This window comes from Numida meleagris, chromosome 3, assembly GCF_002078875.1.
Source record: "Numida meleagris isolate 19003 breed g44 Domestic line chromosome 3, NumMel1.0, whole genome shotgun sequence".
Lineage (NCBI taxonomy): Eukaryota > Metazoa > Chordata > Aves > Galliformes > Numididae > Numida > Numida meleagris.
In genome coordinates this window covers 60,028,004-60,049,054 of record NC_034411.1, presented here as the reverse complement: position 1 = coordinate 60,049,054, position 21,051 = coordinate 60,028,004, and the positions used below count along the sequence as shown (strand labels likewise).

The following is a 21,051-nucleotide window of genomic DNA, read 5'->3' as shown; positions in this document are numbered from 1 at the left end:
GATCCAGTGAAAGTGTTTATCATTACTGAACAAACACTGCCACTAATGACTGATTTAGTATTGTGAAGAACAGAATAGAGCTTATGCATGTAGAGCAGGAATCATAAACTTTGATCAGCTTTTATCAGGAACCAATATTGTACATTAATCCAATGATTATCTAATTTAAAACTAGAAATAAGAACCTTATCTGCTGGTATTTTGAAAGCATATGAACTCATTGCAGGATACAAGAGCCATTGTATCTTATATATCCATAGGCATGTTATATGAGATTTGGATGATAGCTACAGATGGTAGCAAAGGAAGTTGACACTGGAATTTTTCAGGCTAAATATCATGCATCATTGCAGCTAAAAAGCAGAATAATAGTAGCAAATTAAAACTTGAAAGATATGAAAATCATCATCAAAAAAATGGAAACTAGGAAAATTATTTTCAGGTTCATATAAGGAAAAAAAGATACATGGACTACCTGTCCTGCTATCCACAGAATAAATTTGTCACAGGCAGGTTCCCCTTTGCAAAATCTAAAAGATACAAAGGACAACTTTGTTTCGCAGGCAGATTTAAATTTACAGATTCAAAATCAGGTGACATCATATTTTAATTTTCTGAATAAAACATGAACCAAACATGCTCAGAGCTGCTACAAGTTATTTTTACATTCCAAAATTTTTCAGTTGCGTTACTGTATTTTAATAAATCAGTAAAGACTATAGTGAAACATACGAGAACTTGAGCTCCAGGAAATTCTACTGGCTTCAGGTTTAGAGGAAAAAAAAATCTTTTTTTATCCCCATTCTGTCCATTTAATAAAAACAGCTACTGAAACTAGTGCCATTAATTTTTTACAGTCTGATTGTGTCCAAAACACAGTTTATCCATCTCTCTCTGATTAGTTGAATACTTGTTTGTACTAATATTTTTAAGCATTCTCATAATACCTTAACTTTTTTTTACTATTAACTTTTTTTATAACTGAGCATTCATGACTTCCTCTTTCCATTTGGGACAACTTAGTATTTCTACCCAAGCCAATGATGTCAGAAAAAAAAATCCTAGGTGCATTACATTGCCTTAATCTCCTTTCACAGAGCTTGTAATTTTCATTTTGCAGACTTATTCTTATAGAATTAGGTAAAAGTTACTTGCCTGCAAATTTTATTGCAATCTTTTTTTTTATTTTTTTTTTTAATCATACCACTTAAACCATGAAAATCTTGAATTCTGCAGAATGTTTTGATATAATTACAAATATAATGTCTTGTCTTCTCTCCAGTTTTTGGGTGGGTCCAAGAAGTTGACAGTTAGATCCAGCTGAATAGGTTGGAAGTTTGCGATCTTTGAGAGAATTACTGGCCTTGTCTCTGAACTGATTCCAGTACCACCACAGTTCTCTGAGATCATAGGCATCCATCAATCAGTCGCATATTTAGTTGATACAGAACTCAGTTTTCCACTGTCACAGACACCAGGAATCTTTCCTTAGTCCTCACATTTCTCAGGCTGCATGAGCTCATAGATGGTGAATGCCACAGTTCCAAAAGTCTCAAGAAGTTTTGGAATTATACATGTATGCAAAAGCACATAATCACCTTAATATTCAAGCAGAACAGTAGCACTCCTCCAAAGGAAATTTCATGTTATATATTTAACTAGAATATTTTTTCATGTATGAGCGAATTTCAAATTTATTATATAGATATTTTAGTACATGGAATCATTGAATGGTTTGGCTTGGATGGAAACTTTAAAAATCATCACCACGGGTAGGGACATCTTCCACTAAATCAGGTTGCTCAAAGTTTCATCCAAATCTGAGTTTGAACACTTTCAGGGAGGAGAAATCCAAAACTTCTTTGAGCAACCTGTTCCAGTATCCATCAAGTATTTATAGTAAAAGTGTCTTAGCACATACAGCTACATAGAACACACGCCCTAAAGCAAGTACACATGGTTATCAAGTATGTATAAATACAATTATTTATCTTTAATCTAAATTGTATGTATATCAGGTTATTTTGTTGTAGCAGAAATGCTGAGTCATAGCTTGAACCAGTGATTGAGCACCTGGTGGGAAGGCAGGGCTAACCCAGGGGAGCGCAAGTCCATGCAATGCACCTGAGTGACTGGAAGGGGTGGAGCCAGGATCCACCCCTTCCCAGACTTAATTTAAGGGTTGGCAGTAGAGGCAAAGGTATTTTGCTGGAGATTTCTGCATGCTGGATGGATGCCTTCTAAAGGTAAGCAGTTTTTCTTCTTTTGTTTCTGTTTTTGTAGCTGCTGTATTTCGGCTTGTCCTCATTTGCGGCAACTTGGGATTGTGCCATCCTGCTGTTATTGCTGTACTTTCCATCAAAATATTGCATTTCACGTGTCTTTAAACTATGACTAAGAGCTATTGAAATTTCTTTCTGGATTTGTTTTCCCTATTGCAGAAAGCATTATGGGTAGGGCAAAAGAGATTTTGAAACAGTTGGTTTTGACATGAAGCTGTGCCTCATATGACATCTTTGCAGTACGCAGAGGAATAATATAGTATTTATCATAAAATGGGACAAAGTCAGCTGAAAAAACATATCCAAAATAAAAAAAAATATTCATGTTATCAGCAATATGGAAAGACATATTTATGCATTCGCTGCGCATATTTCAAAAACGTTTATCTGAAAGTCTGGATAAAATGTAAGAAATTTAATCTCACATACTGTGTGAGTCCTACTAATTTAATGGAGTTATTGACAGTATGAAAAGTTAAATTCTAAATTTAGCTAGGATCAAGCTGTAGGTCTCTACAGGTCATACTGAATTGTTGTAAGACTGGAAAATGTGAAGGTAGCATAATGATAAAATGTTAGAAGATTCTGTGTGTTTAACTCACGTTGATGAAATAATGTTAACTAAATGCTATATTGAAGTACTGGGGTAGCACTAGGACAGAACCAAGGTGTCTGCTATTTTCTAGTGTTTGAGTGCAAAAAAAAAAAAACTTCACCATCTTTATCTTCAGCCCCAACTCTGCTGAAGAATAAATACTTTGCTTTTTTCTTTTTTTAAAAGATGTATTTGTTACATCTATTATAATAGATTGTTCTTTTAGATGAAATAAATTATGACATTTATTTTAAATTACAAAAATATTTACTGCTACCCTCTCTAGAAAACTTCATCTCCCTGTAAAGTCAGAATTGTACGACTGTACATCATAAGACTGCTCTAGCTTTAATACTTTCAATGCCTTTGTTCAAGGAAAGAAAATCAGTGCTGTTGAGGTAAAAGCTATGTGTTTGGAAATAAAAGATTCCGCTTACAAGTGTTTTATGAGGAGAGTTTTAATTGAAAGAGAGTATGTAGTATATTTCATGGATTTAGTAGTGATGCTATTATATAGACACTAAAACTGAATTATTTCTTGAAGTTCATATTTCCATTGAGCAGCTACATATTCCCAAGAAAACATTTTTACCCAGACTATATTTAATAAACTAGATATGCTATGTTTATTTCTCAACTGAAAAAATTGAACGGTACTTCTTTGAATTCACAGTGTTCTCCAATATTCTTAAACACCAGGAAAATCAAAGATGAGCTCTTTGTATCGTTCTTCCCTCGTGAGTGCTCTATTGTGTATACCAGCTTTCCAATTCTAAGTAATAAAAGCATCGATCTTCTAACATCTTGACAGTGAAGGTCCTCTAACTCTGCATTAGCACTAAACACAAACAAAAAATTTAGTATAAGCAGCCCTGAGAGACAGTTCAACTAAATTTCTGCATTTCCCCAGGCTAAATCAGCTCCTGAAAACTTAATTTATGAAACTGACAGAGACTCCACAGTTAAAATGGTAAATCTTCTTCCTGGCAGTTCGTTAAATAAAGTTTTCCATCACTGATTCAGTCTACAGAGATAGATCTGTATTCAAGTTACTGCTCTCAAGCTACGCTCATTAAAGATCATTGCTCCTAGTATTTCATCTTAATCTTGGCTAGAAACTGGAGGGTCTTTGGATACAAATCTGGACGCTGAAGAGATTTTCTTAAGTGAAATTTTAGTTAGCCACTATGAACTGCTTGCAAATAAAATATGCACACCTTAATATCATGATGCTATGATTCAAGTGGAACGAATGAAAGAGAAGTCATTTTGAAAGAAGTTTTTGACCACTATCATAAGTTTATTCTGGGTTAGTTGTGATATTTCTTTAGCAAGTTAAAGAGCCTTAAGCTGCATCATTAGAAATCTCTACAGCATCTTCAGGGCCAGTATCTGCACCACTCCAATGCAACCTTTTCCTTCCTCATCCCCGAGGAGATACATCCAAGTTGTGTCAAAGCTGAAAGCATGTGAGTTAAATGTCTGTAATTGGTTCCTAGAAGTATGTTTTCCCTGCAGAAATAGGTCACACATTATTTATGAGCCCAGCATACAAGTCAGATTTGAGCTGTTGTTTTCTTACCACTGCTGTGCTCCCAGTATGTTACAGGATTTTGAGGGATACTCCAAGAATGTTCAAGCTACAGGAAGCCAATTCATTCTGTAATTGCTTTGTTGGGTTTGGGTTGGTTGCATTTTTAAAGGGATTGTGTCTTGATTGGTAGGTTGGTTGATTTGTTGTGGTTTGTTTTAATGTTTCTGAAGAATCGCAGGAACGCTAGAAGTCTTCAAAGGAAAACACTTTAGTCACAGAATGATTTAGGTTGTAAAGGGCAACTCTCTTCTCAAAGGAGGGCCAATTAGATGACATCTTTCAGGTGCTTTTCTGGTGAAGTTTGGAGTATCAATAAGGCTGGAGACTTTACCTCATCTCTGGTCACCTCTTCTAGTGTTTAACCACTCTCATGGTTAAAAAAAAAAATACATATACACCAATAAAGAATCCTTACTTCTGGTCAGAATTTACAGTGTTCCAGCTAGTGTTTGCCTCTTGTCCCTGTGCATCGTGCACCTCAAATGTCCTGTGTTCCAGTCCCTTGACCAACTTGGTGACCTTCACTGGACTCGCCTACTGTGCCCATATTCATGTGCTGTGGAGTCCAGTACTGGACCCAACACTCCAGTGTAGCCTCACCAGTTGTGAGCAGAGAATGATCACCTTCGTTGACCTGCTGGTGACACACTTCCCAGGAATTTGTTGTCCTTGTTTGCCATAAGGGCACATGCTGGCCCATGACCACTTTATTACCTACTAGGACCTCCAGTATGTATCTACTGCTCCCCTTAAAGCTGGCACTCAGCTGCAGAAGACAAGAGTTTGCTTTCTCTCACTAAAATGAGAAAACTGTAGATAGACTCATGTGATAGCAGAATCAGTGGAAAAACCTTTACCCTATTAAATTGTCTTTAACTAGTCAATGCAAATCAGAACTGCAAGGTAATTTTCCTTTTTGCACAATCCTGTTAGATGGAGCAAAGCATCAAAATGTGTCTTCAGTGACAGCAGAACTGACACCTGTTGTGAATTGTCACTTAATTCATTAATATGTAGCTAATTTAGGAATTAATTTTTTTAGGGTGCTTACCTGATACTAAATCCTGTTCTTCAGTTAATAGGATTTTCTGCAATGTCTTTTTATAAAAAAAAAAAATCTATTGTACATTTCACTTAGTACCTGAAGTAAAAAGCAGGGGGGAAAAATGTGTTTTAAAATGAAGATGTTTGAATAAATCTGTATTATTTTTCTCTATACTCACTATTATTTAACTGTTAAAAAGAGCATAATGCTTGTACAAGCAAGAAAGGACTTCACTGGAAAATACAATACCAAACAGCATTTGTTGCATCATCAATTAACATGGTTCATTTGTTAACCACTATATCTTCCATAAAATATCCAATGAGCATTTTTGTATCTAAGAAGAAAGGAAAGTAAATCACAGGAAATAAAAGCTGAGGTAAGGAGCTTCAGGAATAAATAGTTTATCTGCAAGGTAACTTATCACCTAATAACATCATCAGTTCAAAACTGTGATACTGCGCAATGAATCTGCATAATTTTTGTACATGTTATGTACAAATGGAACTGGTGCAAGTATGAAAACAGCAAATGACGGGATGTTTTTATTGAGCTAATTCTGCTGTATTACATTAGATGCTCCTATGTTCTGCCAGTAGTCCTCTATGCTTTAGCTTCATTGCAGCAGAACAGTTGAAATGCAAATGGCAGCCTATTCATCTATGGATTAGTACCTTAACTAGTTTAAACTGCTCCTGTTTCTTTTGCAGTACATTAGGTACTTTTTCATACTAGCTTAAAAACATCTAGTATGGCATCATATTATTCTTCAGAGTACGCTTCTGAAAACTTAATAAAACCCATACATTTACCCAGAGTTACACACTGAATCTTTCTAAATGGCCTCAAATTGTCCTTATGAGGCTGTAGTTTACTGAAGCAGTGGGTATCATCAGGCTTTAGCAATGGCTCACAAGAGGAACAGAAGTGCACTTGAAATGTTTGCTAACATCAGGTTGTTTGATGTTGTGGTTTGTTTATTAATGTGGATGATAATGTTTATTTTGTCTGTTTCCATGAGACTTACAATGTCAGAATAGAAATTTGTGAAGTAGCTTATTTTTCATTTCTGCAACAAGGAAAGATGAGAATTAAATACATATTACTTACAGCAGATATTTAGAGTCCTAAGATTTTCCATTCCAATTTGTAAATATTGCCTAAATGCCTTAAAAATTCCAATTAGGAAAAGTATAATATTAATCTACTGAAAATGCTGAAGCAATTCTTGTGGTGATGTTCCCATTCTTCTCACTTTTTAAGCTAAAACTGTTCTCCAAATTAACAGATATTCCTGAGCAGCCTCATCCTTCAAAATGATTTGAGTCACAGTGTAGAAAGAAGAGAACTAGCAGCTACAGAACAGGAAAAAAATGTGAATTTGTTTCTAAGAAATAATTATAATGCTTCTTTCTGCCTTTGAGAATTCTTATACAAAACAACTGTAACTTGCTCTGTGTTCAAGATAAGATAGCAATTATTTCTATAGTTAGATGAGAGTAGTGGATAATCAAATTAGCTTTAATAAAACTGATCTGTGGTCCATGCTGAGTGACACAGTATCTTACCACAAAAAGAAAGAGAGCAACTTCACCTACTGTTAAATTAATTACTGCATATAAAGTGAAATGAGTTTGATTTATCAGGCCTGAATATAGCCTTAGGTATTCTAATAAATATTATCACCAGAAAGGACATAAACTTTAGTTTGTAAAGAGTTCATTTATCAGAGTCATATAATATAGTTCTTTGATAAATGTCTTTTTCATTAAAAAAAAAACCTTTCAGAAATAAAACAAAGGTGATTTTCAAACTCTGTAATGCAAATACAAGTCAGGCAAGGGGAACTCAAGCCACACATTAGCACTGCAAACTGCGTTATAGGGTTTCCTGTGTCACATAGTACAGTTGCTGTTGTATATTCCCTTGCAACAAAGTTGGATAAAAGTCACATTTAGGTGTATAATGTGTCAAAATCAGAAATTTCCTTGCATAAATATTCATTGCTGTTGCAGTAGAGACTGCTACACTCAGGCTTTGTGCACACACTGAGCACGGGCTTTACTGATTTGACTTAGTTTTACTGCCCCGAATTTGCAAGCTACATGAATGCTGTACAGCTTCAGATATGAAATTAAATTTGTAGATTTACTAGCCTGGTCAATTGTGGTCTAAATTACAGTGAAAGAACCTGAAGTAGTCAGTAAGGAGTCATTTTTCCATACCATTTCTGTAACAGGACATAGGGGTTATACAGAGATGGCCCATGCTTTTTGCCTCCGTGCTTCCTTGCCAGAAACCTGCAGCTATCTCCCTGTCTCCCCGCTCTACACCTTATTTAGGTTCTCTCAGCAGCTTTTCTGAGCTCTTGAGTGATACTTAGCATTCTCTTTCAGCTGGGTACTTTCTGTTGACTGTAAATAAATTCAAGCCATCTAAATCCACCTATTTCACAATGAGAATGCAAGTTGGTTATGAGGACTAGTTATGCATTTCAAATTAATGCTTTAGCTTATTGCAACCTTCCCTCAGAAGACTCTTGAAAATAGTCGTCTGGGCTAGATTTGAACTAAACTGACTAAGACAACTCCACACATTTTTTTCAGTGATTTCTGAACTCATTCAGGCTTCTTTTTCATTCTTCTGAGATCTTAATGCATATAAAAACAGTGCTGTCTGTAAGCATTAAAACTTTTGTGTATTGTGTACTGTATGTGTTTGTGCTCAGTATGGCGTTTCACAAAGGCCTTCTACAAGACAACAGTCTCATGTTTCCTAACACCACTTTTGGGATAACAAGTTTGTTTCTGCGGCCTGAGAATTCTCTTCAAGTCTACTTACGCCTTCCCCTCCTTCCTGTATACACTGTAGATTTTTCTGTATTTAACAGCAGATGCTGATTCAAACAAACACAAAGAACTGGCATAATTCTAAACATGAGTTCTGCCCTAGGGTCGCAAATGATTTGGGTTGTTTAAATAAAAAATACTGTCTATCTTTTTTGATAGATAATTGTTTTTTTAAGAGAATACAAATTCATAGGAAACAGGAAGACAAAGGTCTGTTGTTTCACCTCTGACTTCTGTTTTATGCCTCCTAATCAACACTAAAGGACAAAAATCCAAACCACATCATCTGGAATTTGTTTCTGCACATTCTATATGAAACTACCAAAGTTTAAGTTAATTTCCACACCGTACAGCTTTGCAACCTTACCTACTAAATGGTGGACTACACTAAAATTTTTACCTCAGATGGAGATGATCAAGGAAAGCATTCTTCAGAATTTGACAACTCAGTAAACCACTCATTCTAGAAAGAGAAATGTTTTAAGGATAATTATTTCATCCTGTTATTTTATCTTACACTTTTCTGTTTGTATTCTTTAGAGTTTTGTTCCCAGCTCACTTGAAGCTCATTGTAGTCTTTTGGATAATACCCGAACACAAGTTGTGCTTGTGTTTAGAAAGGTTTTATTTAGAATTTAGAGCTTATTTATAATGCTTCAAATTTGCAGATGTTGTTAATCTGTACATTTTCCAAGAAGAGACGCACTTCACCATTTAAAAAGGAAAAAAAAAAATCAGTTCCAAGATACTAGTTGCACCTGGTATCTTCAGGTTTAATTGAAAACGTAGGGGAAGAGTTTTGTACTAAGGAATGAAAGAAGCTAGATTTTAGTCTTGATTTTAATATAATCTGTGAGTAACTCCATGCCAACCAGTAGTGCTAGAAGGGTGCAGATGAGCTGAGGCTGGAATACCAACCACTGGGCACCCTCACTGAAGTATTGTGAGGCAAGCTGTTTTCCTCAGAGAATGGTCACTTGTCAAAACTGAGTGTTCGAAACAAGATGTTGCATCCAACTCAATCTTCTTCACTGGATTCCTCAGTTCCCAAATAGTATTTGTGATTATACTACACTGAGAAATAAATAATATTTCATATAGTCAGCTTCTACTTTGAGATGTGGAGACCTCTGGTCAGCTGCCTAGTTCAGTGTATTTTACCATTGCCCAATCTTAAATATTTCAGAAAGTCATTTTCCAAACAGTTAAAAAAAAAAATCTACTGCTCAGGAACTTTGCCATATACATAGAAGACTCGGATTAAAATTTTTGTGTGATAGCAAAAGGACTGCAATTTGTCAGACCCCACTGATAAATTGCAGTACTTTATTGGGCTATTAGGATGGGTTTTATTCTCTTGGTTTACATGCACACAAAAAAATGTTCCTGGTCCAGGGAAATCTTAGTCTAAAAATATTCTGATTAAATATAAAACAATATTCATGAGAGTAATAACTACTTTAACTTTGCGGTACAAACTGTTTTTACTTTTCTGGATGTTCATAATTGAAGATTATATAGATACAAAATTTATTAAAGCTGCTAATGGGAAAAATTGATGCCACAGTACTGATGAAATTAATATTCTAAAGTTTAGCAGGTATCTTCTTTTTTTGTAATGAATTGAAGCAGAGTAGATCAAAAGTGTTAGGATTGTCAATGTATATATTCCAATAAGAGAAGACTATGATGATCTTAATTAAGATAACATTGCTTGCAGCTCTAGCAATTTCATACAGTTATTGATAAGAATCATATAAAGTAATAAGTCACAATGTGAATCCCTGTATTGCAATAGTTACACTTCTTGAGGGCATCTTATACCATTTTGTTAATATAATTCTCTGCTTTCATTTTAGACAAGAAAATCAGGATACCTGAGTCATCTCTTTTTCTCATGCTTATATCTTTTTAAGTTTAATATGAAATCTTTGTATTTACACTGGCAATCACTTAGTATACAGTAGGGATTAGTTGTTCTCAGTATTGTGAGGAAAAATAAGAGTGAGGTAACTTTTGATGTTTTCCATGGAAGAACTTCAGAAGTAAATCTGTTGAGTGGATCTAGTTAAACCTTATACACTTAAATTAAATTCCATAACCATTTTGGAATTATACTGATATAAAATAGTTTTGTGAGAGAAAATTAAAGGCCAGGATTCCAGGTTACTGGGAAAAAAACCTGTATTGAATCTTGGCACACTTGCACAGATTTCAGCAATTCCTAATTAGAAAAATGGAAGAAACTCTTATCTCATGATACAGTAAACCAGAACCACTGATGTCAGTACAAATTCCTTGAGCCTGCAGTATCTTCTGGACCTTCAAAGAGTATCACGCTGAATCACTGCAGCTTCTTTCCTCTTAACATTGTATTTGGTATCAGTTTCTCTAAACTGTGCCAGAGTACCTAACAAAATAATTTAAACAGTGTTGTCTTGTAATTACTACACATCTTCATTTTGAGCGCTGCTGGCCTCCTTGCTCCTTAATGCAAAGAAGGTTGTATTCATTTCTGGCAACTCTAGCAAAATTTTATGTTGCCATATTCTTTTATCAGCTGTCTGTCGGCGCTTGTCCCGTTAGAGAAATTCTCAGTCAGTGTGGCATCAGAATAGTAAGTTCTTATTATTGTGTTTTACACACATCTTATAAATCCTTCACTCGTAAGCAGTAAATCCACTCACGGTTAATTATCCTTAAGTTCTTCACAACAACATAGATAACAAAGGGTTCCTTAACTGTCCCAGATGTGACCACATTAGCTGTGCATACTAAAGGAGCATTCTGTTTACACCTTAGCCCTGTCTCCAGACGCCTCATAGCGATAAGATCTACCAGAGTCTGTTGAGCTCTTCGTTGTTAAATCTCCCCCCACAGCTGTCCTCATCGAGAAAATGTTATGTACTGTTCAGTTAACCCCAGGAAAAGTTTTTCTATATTGTATGTATATATAGAAAAAATCATCAGAGCTCAACTGTTTTTTTACACAAACCATCCTTAAATAAAGTTATGACTTAGTTCAAAGAAGTCTCAGTTTCTAATCTTTCTCATCTGAGTCTGAGACATCCCAACTCTAGCCTTTGTCTAGCTCCTAACCACTACAAATATCAACGCATCTTAAGAGTGTTAGCAAACATGCCTTACTAAATATTTTCCTTTGAATTTTTACTCCTCAGTGAATAGCAAAATCTATTTTAATGCACCAATTTTCATTAACAGGCTTTACAAATATCAGCAGGATTTACAAAAGCATCACAGTGCTCATCCACAAAGCTCATACAGATGTATTTTTGTGTCCATGAAGGAAGCAGCTGTTTGTTGAATTTAAGATAATGAAATCTTCCTTGACATACAGACTGTGAACAACATCATGTTGGCGTGCCCAATATGTATCAGCAGTTCTTGTTAAGTTTCATAGCTACAAGGCTTATTAGACTATTTCTCTGCAATTCCCTGAGCAATGTTCGAGCCGCAGATGTTGGAAAAAAACAGACTGCAAATACACCGGAGAGTACAGAAAATCCCCTACTTCCATTGTAGACATGTCCACTAAAACTGTCCACTAAACTAATTGTCTATGTCCACTAAAACTGTATTCAAACAGTGAACAAAGTAAATGGCAAGAGGAATTTGTCAAATAATAGTTCTAAATCTTTTCAGCATAAAAGATGTTAATGACAGATACATCATCTTCTCTTCGGCTCACACAGTTCTACCAAGAGGTTCAAATTCTCTCTCTCAAATTCAGTTTTCTCACTAAGAGGTAAAACTTTTTCATAAGCTGGGTGACCTTCACTACTAAAAAGCAGGAAATGGTCTACTACTATGAGTGCATGTCAGAGTACATGGTATAGAGGTTATAGGCAAGATTAGAGCACATACCAACTTATGTTTTGAAAGATCTGACTGTGTGGCAGCTGATGTAGTGAATAGGCTCCTCCTGCATCTGTACTTATCCCAAATATTTTAGAGATAGGAGTTTTCAGGACCTAGCTCATGGTTGTTTTTAAAAATCTGACTTCATTTTTATTTGAGCTGAATTTGCACTGAGACATGGATGATGTCTAATATTACCACAACTAGATTTTGCCTCCACTTATTTTTTTGCTTTCTGAAGTTGACCTTGTTTATTAAGTAATTCAATATATAATAACAACCCTTCTTGAAAGCCTTCTCAACCATATTATTCAAAGTTCCTTGAGATTTGAAGTGTGGGCTTTCAGCAGGAGTTATTTGTGTTGTGGTTTAACCTGGCAGCAGCTCAACACCACACAGCCATTCACTCACTTCCCCTCAAGTGGGATGAGAGAGAGAACTGGAAAGAAAATAGAACTTTATCTCAACGGCAGAAAACGAAAAAAAAAAATGGAAACAAAAATGTGATGATAACAATGTGTAGTATGGATATATATCCACAATGCAGTTACTCACCACCTGCTGATGCCCAGCTTGTTACACAGCTGCCCAACTGACAGCCCACTAGCAACACAATATTTCACCACCCACTGACCAACGCTCCACAACGCCCAAGCAGCAGCTGCCCCTGAGCCAATTCCCCTCAAATTTATGGCCTTCTGCATGATGTCACACAGCATGGAACATCCCTTGGCCTAATTCAGGCACCTGTCCTAGCTTGGCTCCACCCTGCCTACTGCTGCTGTGCCATAATGGCAGTGGCTCTTCCTGTGAAGTAGCCTGGCCTGCTCCCAGGTGTGTCCCTGCCCCTCAGCAACAACTAAACACCAGTGTGCTATTAACACTGTCTCAGCTGAAACCAGAATGATTTGATTTTACTAATATCAGTAATTAGGTGACATAAGACAGTGACAAGTATCAGGTCTATTTTATGTGCAGAGGGAATAACGCAGTATTTTGCGGAGTGCTTAAAGACAGAAATAAAATATATGTCTGATAGACTCTAGGTTCTTTTTTACTGATAAGCCCTGAAAGACTATTCTTGAGCTAAACAAGCTTGTTTAGTCCAAATCTCAGTGTTCAATGTAATTGTGAAAAGATGTTGAGGGCAATGGAATTTTCTAAATATAGTGGATTATTTCAGAAAATCATCTAGGCATAAATTCTGGGATATAAGAAAGCTAGATGTTGTGAAGTCTTATTTACATGTCTAATTATAAAGATTTCAATGCGTGATTATGTTTACTTGGCACTTGTGTTTTTAACCTTTAAAGTTTTTGGGCTACTGCACCCTGTGTAAGCAGACATAGCTGTCTTTAGAAGAGTGATATTCTAATCACAGAGAGCAGTTTTGATCTTTGCTTAGCTCCTCCTGATCCATTTTAACATCATCTGGCAGATGCATAACAAATACATGGTTCTTGCCAGCTAGCTACTTTCTTTTATTTTTAAGGAATACATATTTCATCCTATGTCTGCACTTTGTAAAATACTTTTAGTTCATCACAACTCTTCTGAAGGTGTTGCAAATAATAAAATAAAGACAGCCAGTAAGTCCTATTCATTCATGCTGCTGCTCTGATAAGAGACTAGAGGTTAAGAATTTTCCATGGCAACTAGAATGAATTAAAGGTCTTCTGACAATAATGTGATGGAGTTTTATTTTAGTCATTTGGGAATAAGTCAATGTCTTTAAGCAAAGTTGCTCCAAAGATACTAATTTTCCAACTTCTTATGCAAGGTTAAAAGGCCAGTGTACTGCTAAGGAGTTCTAACAGCCTGAGTACAGAAAGAAAAATAGTCTTCCGGCTTGAGTGCTGGGGAAAAAAAAAACATTTACAAAAAACAATAGGCAGACACTAGACGAGCAGTTTTGCTACAGAGGGGCCCAGAGAAAGGAAAAGTTTATTGAGTATGAAGGCTTGTGGCCTTATGCAAATCTATTAATTTCTGGAAAATGTGGGTTGTTTATCCGGAAGTTCATTGTTTCTTTAATCATCTTCAAATGTCTGAAGTTAGTTGTATCTTCCAATTATATGAATCATCACATATTTACTCACAGAGCACATTAATTGCTGGATTGTGCTGCTGTGAGGATGTAGAATAATTATTCATCACAAAATATTTATAGTCCTCCTTACCATCTGTTACCTGGTTGTGCTCATGAAGGGTAGTCATTGACTTTTTAAATGTACCAAAATTCTGCATATAGTTAAGATCTTGAACTTAAAAAAAAAATAATAATAATCAGCTGTGCTACAGAGTAATCACAGATCAATTAATATGTCAGTTGTGTCATTATCTGAAACCTCTCTGGATAGAGTTATTTTTGCGTGAAGTACAAAAAGGAAAAATATGTGAAACGGAAAAAATGACTTTTTCTGAAGAAAGGGAAATTTGGACACGGCAAATCAGCTTCAGAATGGCATTATCTTCCTTTTGTCTTGCTAAGCCTAATTAAAAGCTACATTTTAAATTTTTATGATAATTTTAATTATTAATATCATCAACAAGCTGAAAAAAATGTAGGTTAGGTGTGGAGAGAATTTGACTCTGCAAAGACATTACTTAAAAGCAATTTTTTTGCATGACTGAGCACATGTGCACACAGACAGGATAGTCACACTTTACAATGAGGTTACACATAAATAATTTATAAAGAGTTGGTAAATACTGTAGGCTATTACAGAATCCGCAAAGTCCATATTTTTGTTATAACTATGTATTAGCAACCTCAAGTAATGTTCAACTAAGTATAATTTATGAAAGTAGTATCTGTAGTATTGTTTATGATGTATATTAATCATTCATTAATCCTTTATGAACTATTTATAAATGTAATCTTAGTGGAAAGCATGGCTGAATCTCTTGCACTATTTCCCTTGTATCAGCTGCATGAGACTTGAAGGTTGCAGGCTTTTTTGCCCTTTTATTAAACAAGCTGAGAAGAGAAGTCTTTAGACAAGGCAACACGCAGGAGCTGTTTCTGTACAGATTTCTACAGTTAGAAGACTAAGACAGGCTTTGCAAAGACGCAATGCTTTTAATCAACTGTACAAAATCTTTTTTCTGATCCTTCTCTAATATTTCTACAGAGTTACCACAATTCTGCTTTGCAGAGTCCGTGTGAAAAAAACTGCAGATTATCCACACCAGTAAAGTCTCAGATATTGAGGACTCCTGTACAGTTTGGTAGGTCATACCAGCAAAATATGAGTCAAATGAGCACAGGAAGGTTGCTGTGAAATGTGCTTGTCCATCAGTCCTTGTGGTTTCTGACAGGATAATAATCCATGTAAAATGACTGTATGGTACAGGTTAGCATAATGTTTGGGAGCAGATCCTAGCTTGCAGGATTGTTCTTCTGCTTCAAAATAATTCTGCCTGTCAAGGTACAGCTACTTGCATTTCTTGGAGGCAAGCTCGACTAATTTTCATGTGAACGTACAGTTTTATTGGTGTTGTTTGCTTCTTTATGCATACTGTGAAATCTCTAGCTGAAGCATTTAATACCAGAGTACCATCCCAAAGCATTAATTCTTGTTGTTTTGCAGGAAACAGATCTCATTCTGACCTTTAATATCTCAATGCATCGTTCATGGTGGATGGAGAATGGGCCAGGCTGCACTGTGACCTCAGTAACACCAGCCCCAGACTGGGCACCAGAGGATCATCGTTATATCACTGTCTCGGGGTGTTTTCTTGAGTATCAGTACATAGAAGTGGCTCACAGTTCTCTTCAGATCTTCCTTGCAGTAAGTATATGTGGATACCCTCACTCGTGCTGCCTTTTCTGGCTTTTTCCTTGTTGAATCTTACTACCAGAAAAGTAGAGCATTGTGGCCTTTATTTACAAATTCTGGCTCTAAGTGTTGGAATTCTTAATATACAATTAAATAAAAAAGTAAAAATATATATATAGTGAGAAATATATAACTGCAAGTAAAACTGTCACTATACATACAAATTTTCTCCAGTGCTTGGGTACATGACTTCCACACCATAAACTTCTGGCCAAAAGATTCCAATATTTTGTCCACAGAGGGGCCATACTGGCAAAAGAGATAGGATGAACAATTATCCTGATCCCGAAGTTAACCTAACTCATCAGGACAGTTGCCAGCATACAATGTGGCCACCAGCTAACTAAAAAGTGAGCAGCTTCCCTATCTGTCTTTTCCTCAGTCTAGGTGTAAATGGCCGATGTCAGGTGATTTCAGGCAAATATATCTGTGTCAGTACACCTCTGTGTGGGCTTCATGTGTGAAACTTGGTGGCTGATTCACCTGAAAGTCCATCTACCTCCCAGGTCTCCTCGATACACCTCAGCTGGCCCCATTGTAGGAAAGCAAAAGAACCCTGACCAAGTAGTTAGCAGGGCAGGCACTGGGCGGATCTGGAAGATAAAATCAATCTCTTCCCCAGATAGATCACATCTTCAATTTTGACAAGCTACAGCTGATACAAAAACAAGACAAGTGCAAAAAAATCAGTGTGAAAAAGTAAATAGATAAAAATAGCTTTACAACTTTATTTACAAGCAATTGTTATAACTCAAGCATAACTCAGAAAAAGATATCTGGTCCTTTTTTATTTTATTCTGGGTTTGAGTTCTTGAGTGTTTGGGGTTTTTTTTGGTATGCAATGTATGATGAACAAGAAATTCAAGGAATATATAGTTCAAGCTTGATTCTGTTCTTGGTGCAACAAGGTTTTTTGTGTGTCTCTGGCTAAACAGTAATGTGTTTCTAGATAAGGAAGTCTTTGCAAGGCAGGGGAATGGTTCAGAATAACAAATCATCAGTAATCTGGTAGCTGTAGCCAGCTACAACTATTTTTATATTTCCATTCATGGTACTGTAAATGTAATTATCATAGATAAAGAGCAACACAGTAAAAGTATGGGCCAGTTTTCCAGACCTGGTGCTTTAAACTTTGGTGTTTACATAATTTTCACACTTCTGATAGTGAGCACGTTGTTCTCTTTCTAATAGAAACACTAGCATAATGTCACAATTATAAAAATGTGTTGAGAAAGAGAGGAATTACTTGGTGTGGCTCAGTAACATATAACATAAAGCTGGAACAGAATGTATTGCTTGGTTTTCAGTAAACTAGCTTTCAACAAACCCAAAACTTGCACCAGATTTATCTCCCATTAGTAGAAAGAAATTAATCTTTCCTTTCAATTTCCTTTTATGGGCACTTACGTGGATCTTGGACTTTAACTGTAAAAATCTATAAATTGCAACCTACAAATGGTTACTTGCTTTCTATTTGTGCGTTCATGACAGCGATCAAGCTAATGTTGATCTTGGCTTTTTCACAGACTGGTGGCACAGCAGTATTTTTTAAAGGATGTTTTCTACTGTCTATGGACAAAAAGTTACAAAGAAATTCATCTCCACTGAGGCCCGCTTACGTCAGTCTTTGAAAACATTATGCTGCTTATATTTTGTACGGCTTGCTAGTAAGCTTGTATGGAAGCCAGGTGCCAAAGGTTAGGTTCTACATAGATGCATTGTTTGCTGTGGAATACTTAGTGGAAAGAATACAAGAGCTAAAACAAAAGCTGTAAAGCCCCCACTATTTACACTTTCTAAAAAGAAAGGCTTAAATTGGGCTGTGGAATATTTCAAGAATTGCAGACAGAGACTCTCCTGAGGAGGTGCAGAATATTTATTGTCTGCTAGGCACCTTATCTCCCCAGATATCTCCCTGGAAATAAAAACCACCAGATCGTAAATGATACAAATGCTGCTGCTAATTTTGTGCAAGTAAGCACTGATTTTAGTTGTCTAAGTGTGAAATCTTTGGGAATTTTCTTTTATTTTACTACTTAAAAAAAATTGTAGTAATTAAGACAACTAGAAGGTTAAATGATCCCAAATTTCAGAATAGTCATCAGCATGCAGAGTGGTATTATTAATTGTGTAATATCTGGCTTAAAGACTAAAGAGAGCCAGAAAGGATGATGCACAGATGATGTGCTTCTGAGGAGTGGGTTTTGCTCAGGATAAATAAATGACTGGATAAAATTCCTAGTTCAGCCCACATTGAAGAAGTAATTATGGTTGGTGGTCTCTGTGCTTTGACTAGAAACCTTCCAGTACCTAAAGGGAGCCTACAAACAGGAGGGGAGTCAACTCTTTGAAAGGGTAGATAATGGCAGGACAAGAGGAAATGGTTTTAAGTTGAAGGAGGGAAGATTTAGGTTGGATATCAGGGGGAAGTTCTTTACCATGAGAGTGGTGAGGTGCTGGAACAAGCTGCCCAGAGAGGTTGTGGATGCCCTGTCCCTGGAGGTGTTCAAGGCCAGGTTGGATGGGGGCCTGGGCAGCCTGGTCTAGTATCAGATCTGGAGGTTGGTGGCCCTGCCTGTGGAGCTTGATGATCCTTGAAGTCCCTTCCAACCCATGCCATTCTATGATCCTATGACTCTATGAATATTCATTGTTTAGAAAAGATTCAGATTTGGGAAAAATATTTGAGACCCAATGTGTGCGAGGAGATGCTCTGATAAAACGAGACTTATCCTGATTCGGTTACTTATCATTTATGTATGCAAAGGCAGGTTGGAACAATCCATAATGCTAATGGGGGCTGCAGAGCAGCCACAGCCTCTCCTTTGTCTCATGCCATACAGCACTTTATCTAGTGGTGCTGGTGGGAGACTACAGCTTCTGCAGAGCTGTATCAACCAACCCTTGCACCAGAAAAATAATAATAAAAAAAAAGCACAATTATATCTGTCATGCAGCTGTTCCCATTTCAGCACATCTTGCTCAGCCACTAACTGTTTCATCTTTGTGGAATTTATTTATTTTTTAATTGCACTGATTTTCATTCCATTGGTGTGATGTTTTTATGGGAGTTTTATGAAACGGTACACCACCAAAATGTCAGTGCCACGCACCATGCTTGTCACTTTTTCTTTTGTGCTCTGTAATAATACCTCCCATATGGTTCTTTTGAGACTGAGCTGAGCCTTGATGCTATCAGTTTATCCGTGTGTCTTAGCAACTTCTTCCAGTAAGTTAAAGAGCATGGCTTAGAGTGAGAAAGGGTGAATGTGGAGAATGAGGATCTGTGTCATCCTGAAGAGCAGCTTTGCAGCCTGCAGTGATGCAAAATATGTAAACATACTTTTAGGGCACCACTTGCAGCAGGCAGCTGTTTTGAACTGAACAAGTCTGCTAAGCATAGGATTTGTTCAGTTTTGTGTGAAACCCAGAGGTCTGGGAAAAGTTGTGGGGGCAGTATTTCTATTGATTGATTCTCTCCTTTCTTGTCTTCCCCAATTCTTGGTGAATGCCATAGACGTGTCTGAGAACGTAATAGCTTCACATCTGATGTGTCTGAGAAGGTAATAGCTTCACATCTGAGGTGTCACTGAATTTTGCCAACAGTAATTTTTTATCAGCTTTGCTGATAAATGGACAAAAAATATATCATTTCAGCCACAGCTAATCAATTTGTCTTGTTGCACAAAGCCATTTGTCCCTGCAGCCTATGCTAACATACTGGGCCAAATCCTCCCTTTTACTTGTCTCTCCCAGGAATACTTCATTTACAGAGCTGTGGCATCTGAGTACTTGGACCATCCAATGTTCTCTATGAGGACCACAGCTCTGCTTGTCCTCTATGCCTATGTATTACCAAAATTAATTGGTCTGCTGATAGTATGACTTGGATACTCATATGCTTCATATTTTACAGTGTCCTTATGGCCTTAATGGATATTGATTCTCACTGCTTACATCAGAGAAGCTATTTCATTTTCAGAACTCCTGGGTTATCTAGGATAGATAAATTACTAATCTCTGGGGATGACTTTTCCAGGTAAAGAATGAGGTCAGTTGTACTAATGGAGATTTGATTTGCTACTGTTTGATGAAATTTGAGTTGCATTCTGCATACTATGTATGTACTGGAGGCTGAATGAAAGTTCCCACTGATCCCCAGACAACTGGAGGAAAATGATGGGAAGGCAGTGCTTGGGGACGTACAGTGAAGAGTGTACACTCCTGCTAACCTTGGCATGTAATAACAGTGTTTAAAGAGGGCATGAGCTCTGTGTATTAATAGCAAATGCACCTTTTTTTGATCTCATGGCCAAGAAAAGGTATCAAACTCACAATCTCACAGGTACTCACACCCATCAGTGTCTAATTCTAGCTACAGATCCTGTGTACAGTTTTCTTCACTTGGGCTTTTTATTGAACTCATCTTAGTACAGCAAATGGAAATTATTTCATTTCAGGCCCTGAGCTGTGCTTCAGATTAATTAGTTCTGTTTCCAAATCTACTTATAATGTCCTTGAGAAAGTCATTTCTTCTCTCTATGCCTCTTCCCAAGTGCTGCAGTGAGAAAAGCATTCCTAAATCGGTCATGTTCAGTTTATAAGACTGTAACATTTGCATAGATAGGGATCCATTACATCTCTCAAAAAATCTCTAAATGTGGATGATACCCAGTTTAGTAAGGCTGTTGTGTGGTACAAAAAAAAAAATTATAATAATGGTAACTACATTTCATACAAAAGCAGAGTTTCTGTAGTTTCTCTGTATTTTCCTTCTGCCTGTGTTCAGCGCTTTGATTATGTATGACCTGCCCCCACTTCCACAAGGCTGTTCTTGCAAAAGTAGACAAATTAAAATCCATTTGTAGATCAAAACTCTCAAAGTATGCAAATAAAAGACAGCAATGGTGATATGTTTGACAGAATTACATATCTATTTGCCAACACAGGATTTAAAGTATTTAT

The 21,051-nt window shown here is 36.5% G+C and overlaps 1 protein-coding gene across 1 annotated transcript in view; it reads left to right on the top strand.

The window, feature by feature from the left end:
* Window positions 1-21,051, top strand: part of NKAIN2 (sodium/potassium transporting ATPase interacting 2) — a 550,041-nt gene that overhangs the window by 452,658 nt on the left and 76,332 nt on the right. The window contains exon 4 of the mRNA XM_021392140.1: window positions 15,838-16,038. Within this exon, the coding sequence (XP_021247815.1) occupies window positions 15,838-16,038 (201 nt within the window). The remainder of the gene's footprint in view (window positions 1-15,837; window positions 16,039-21,051) is intronic.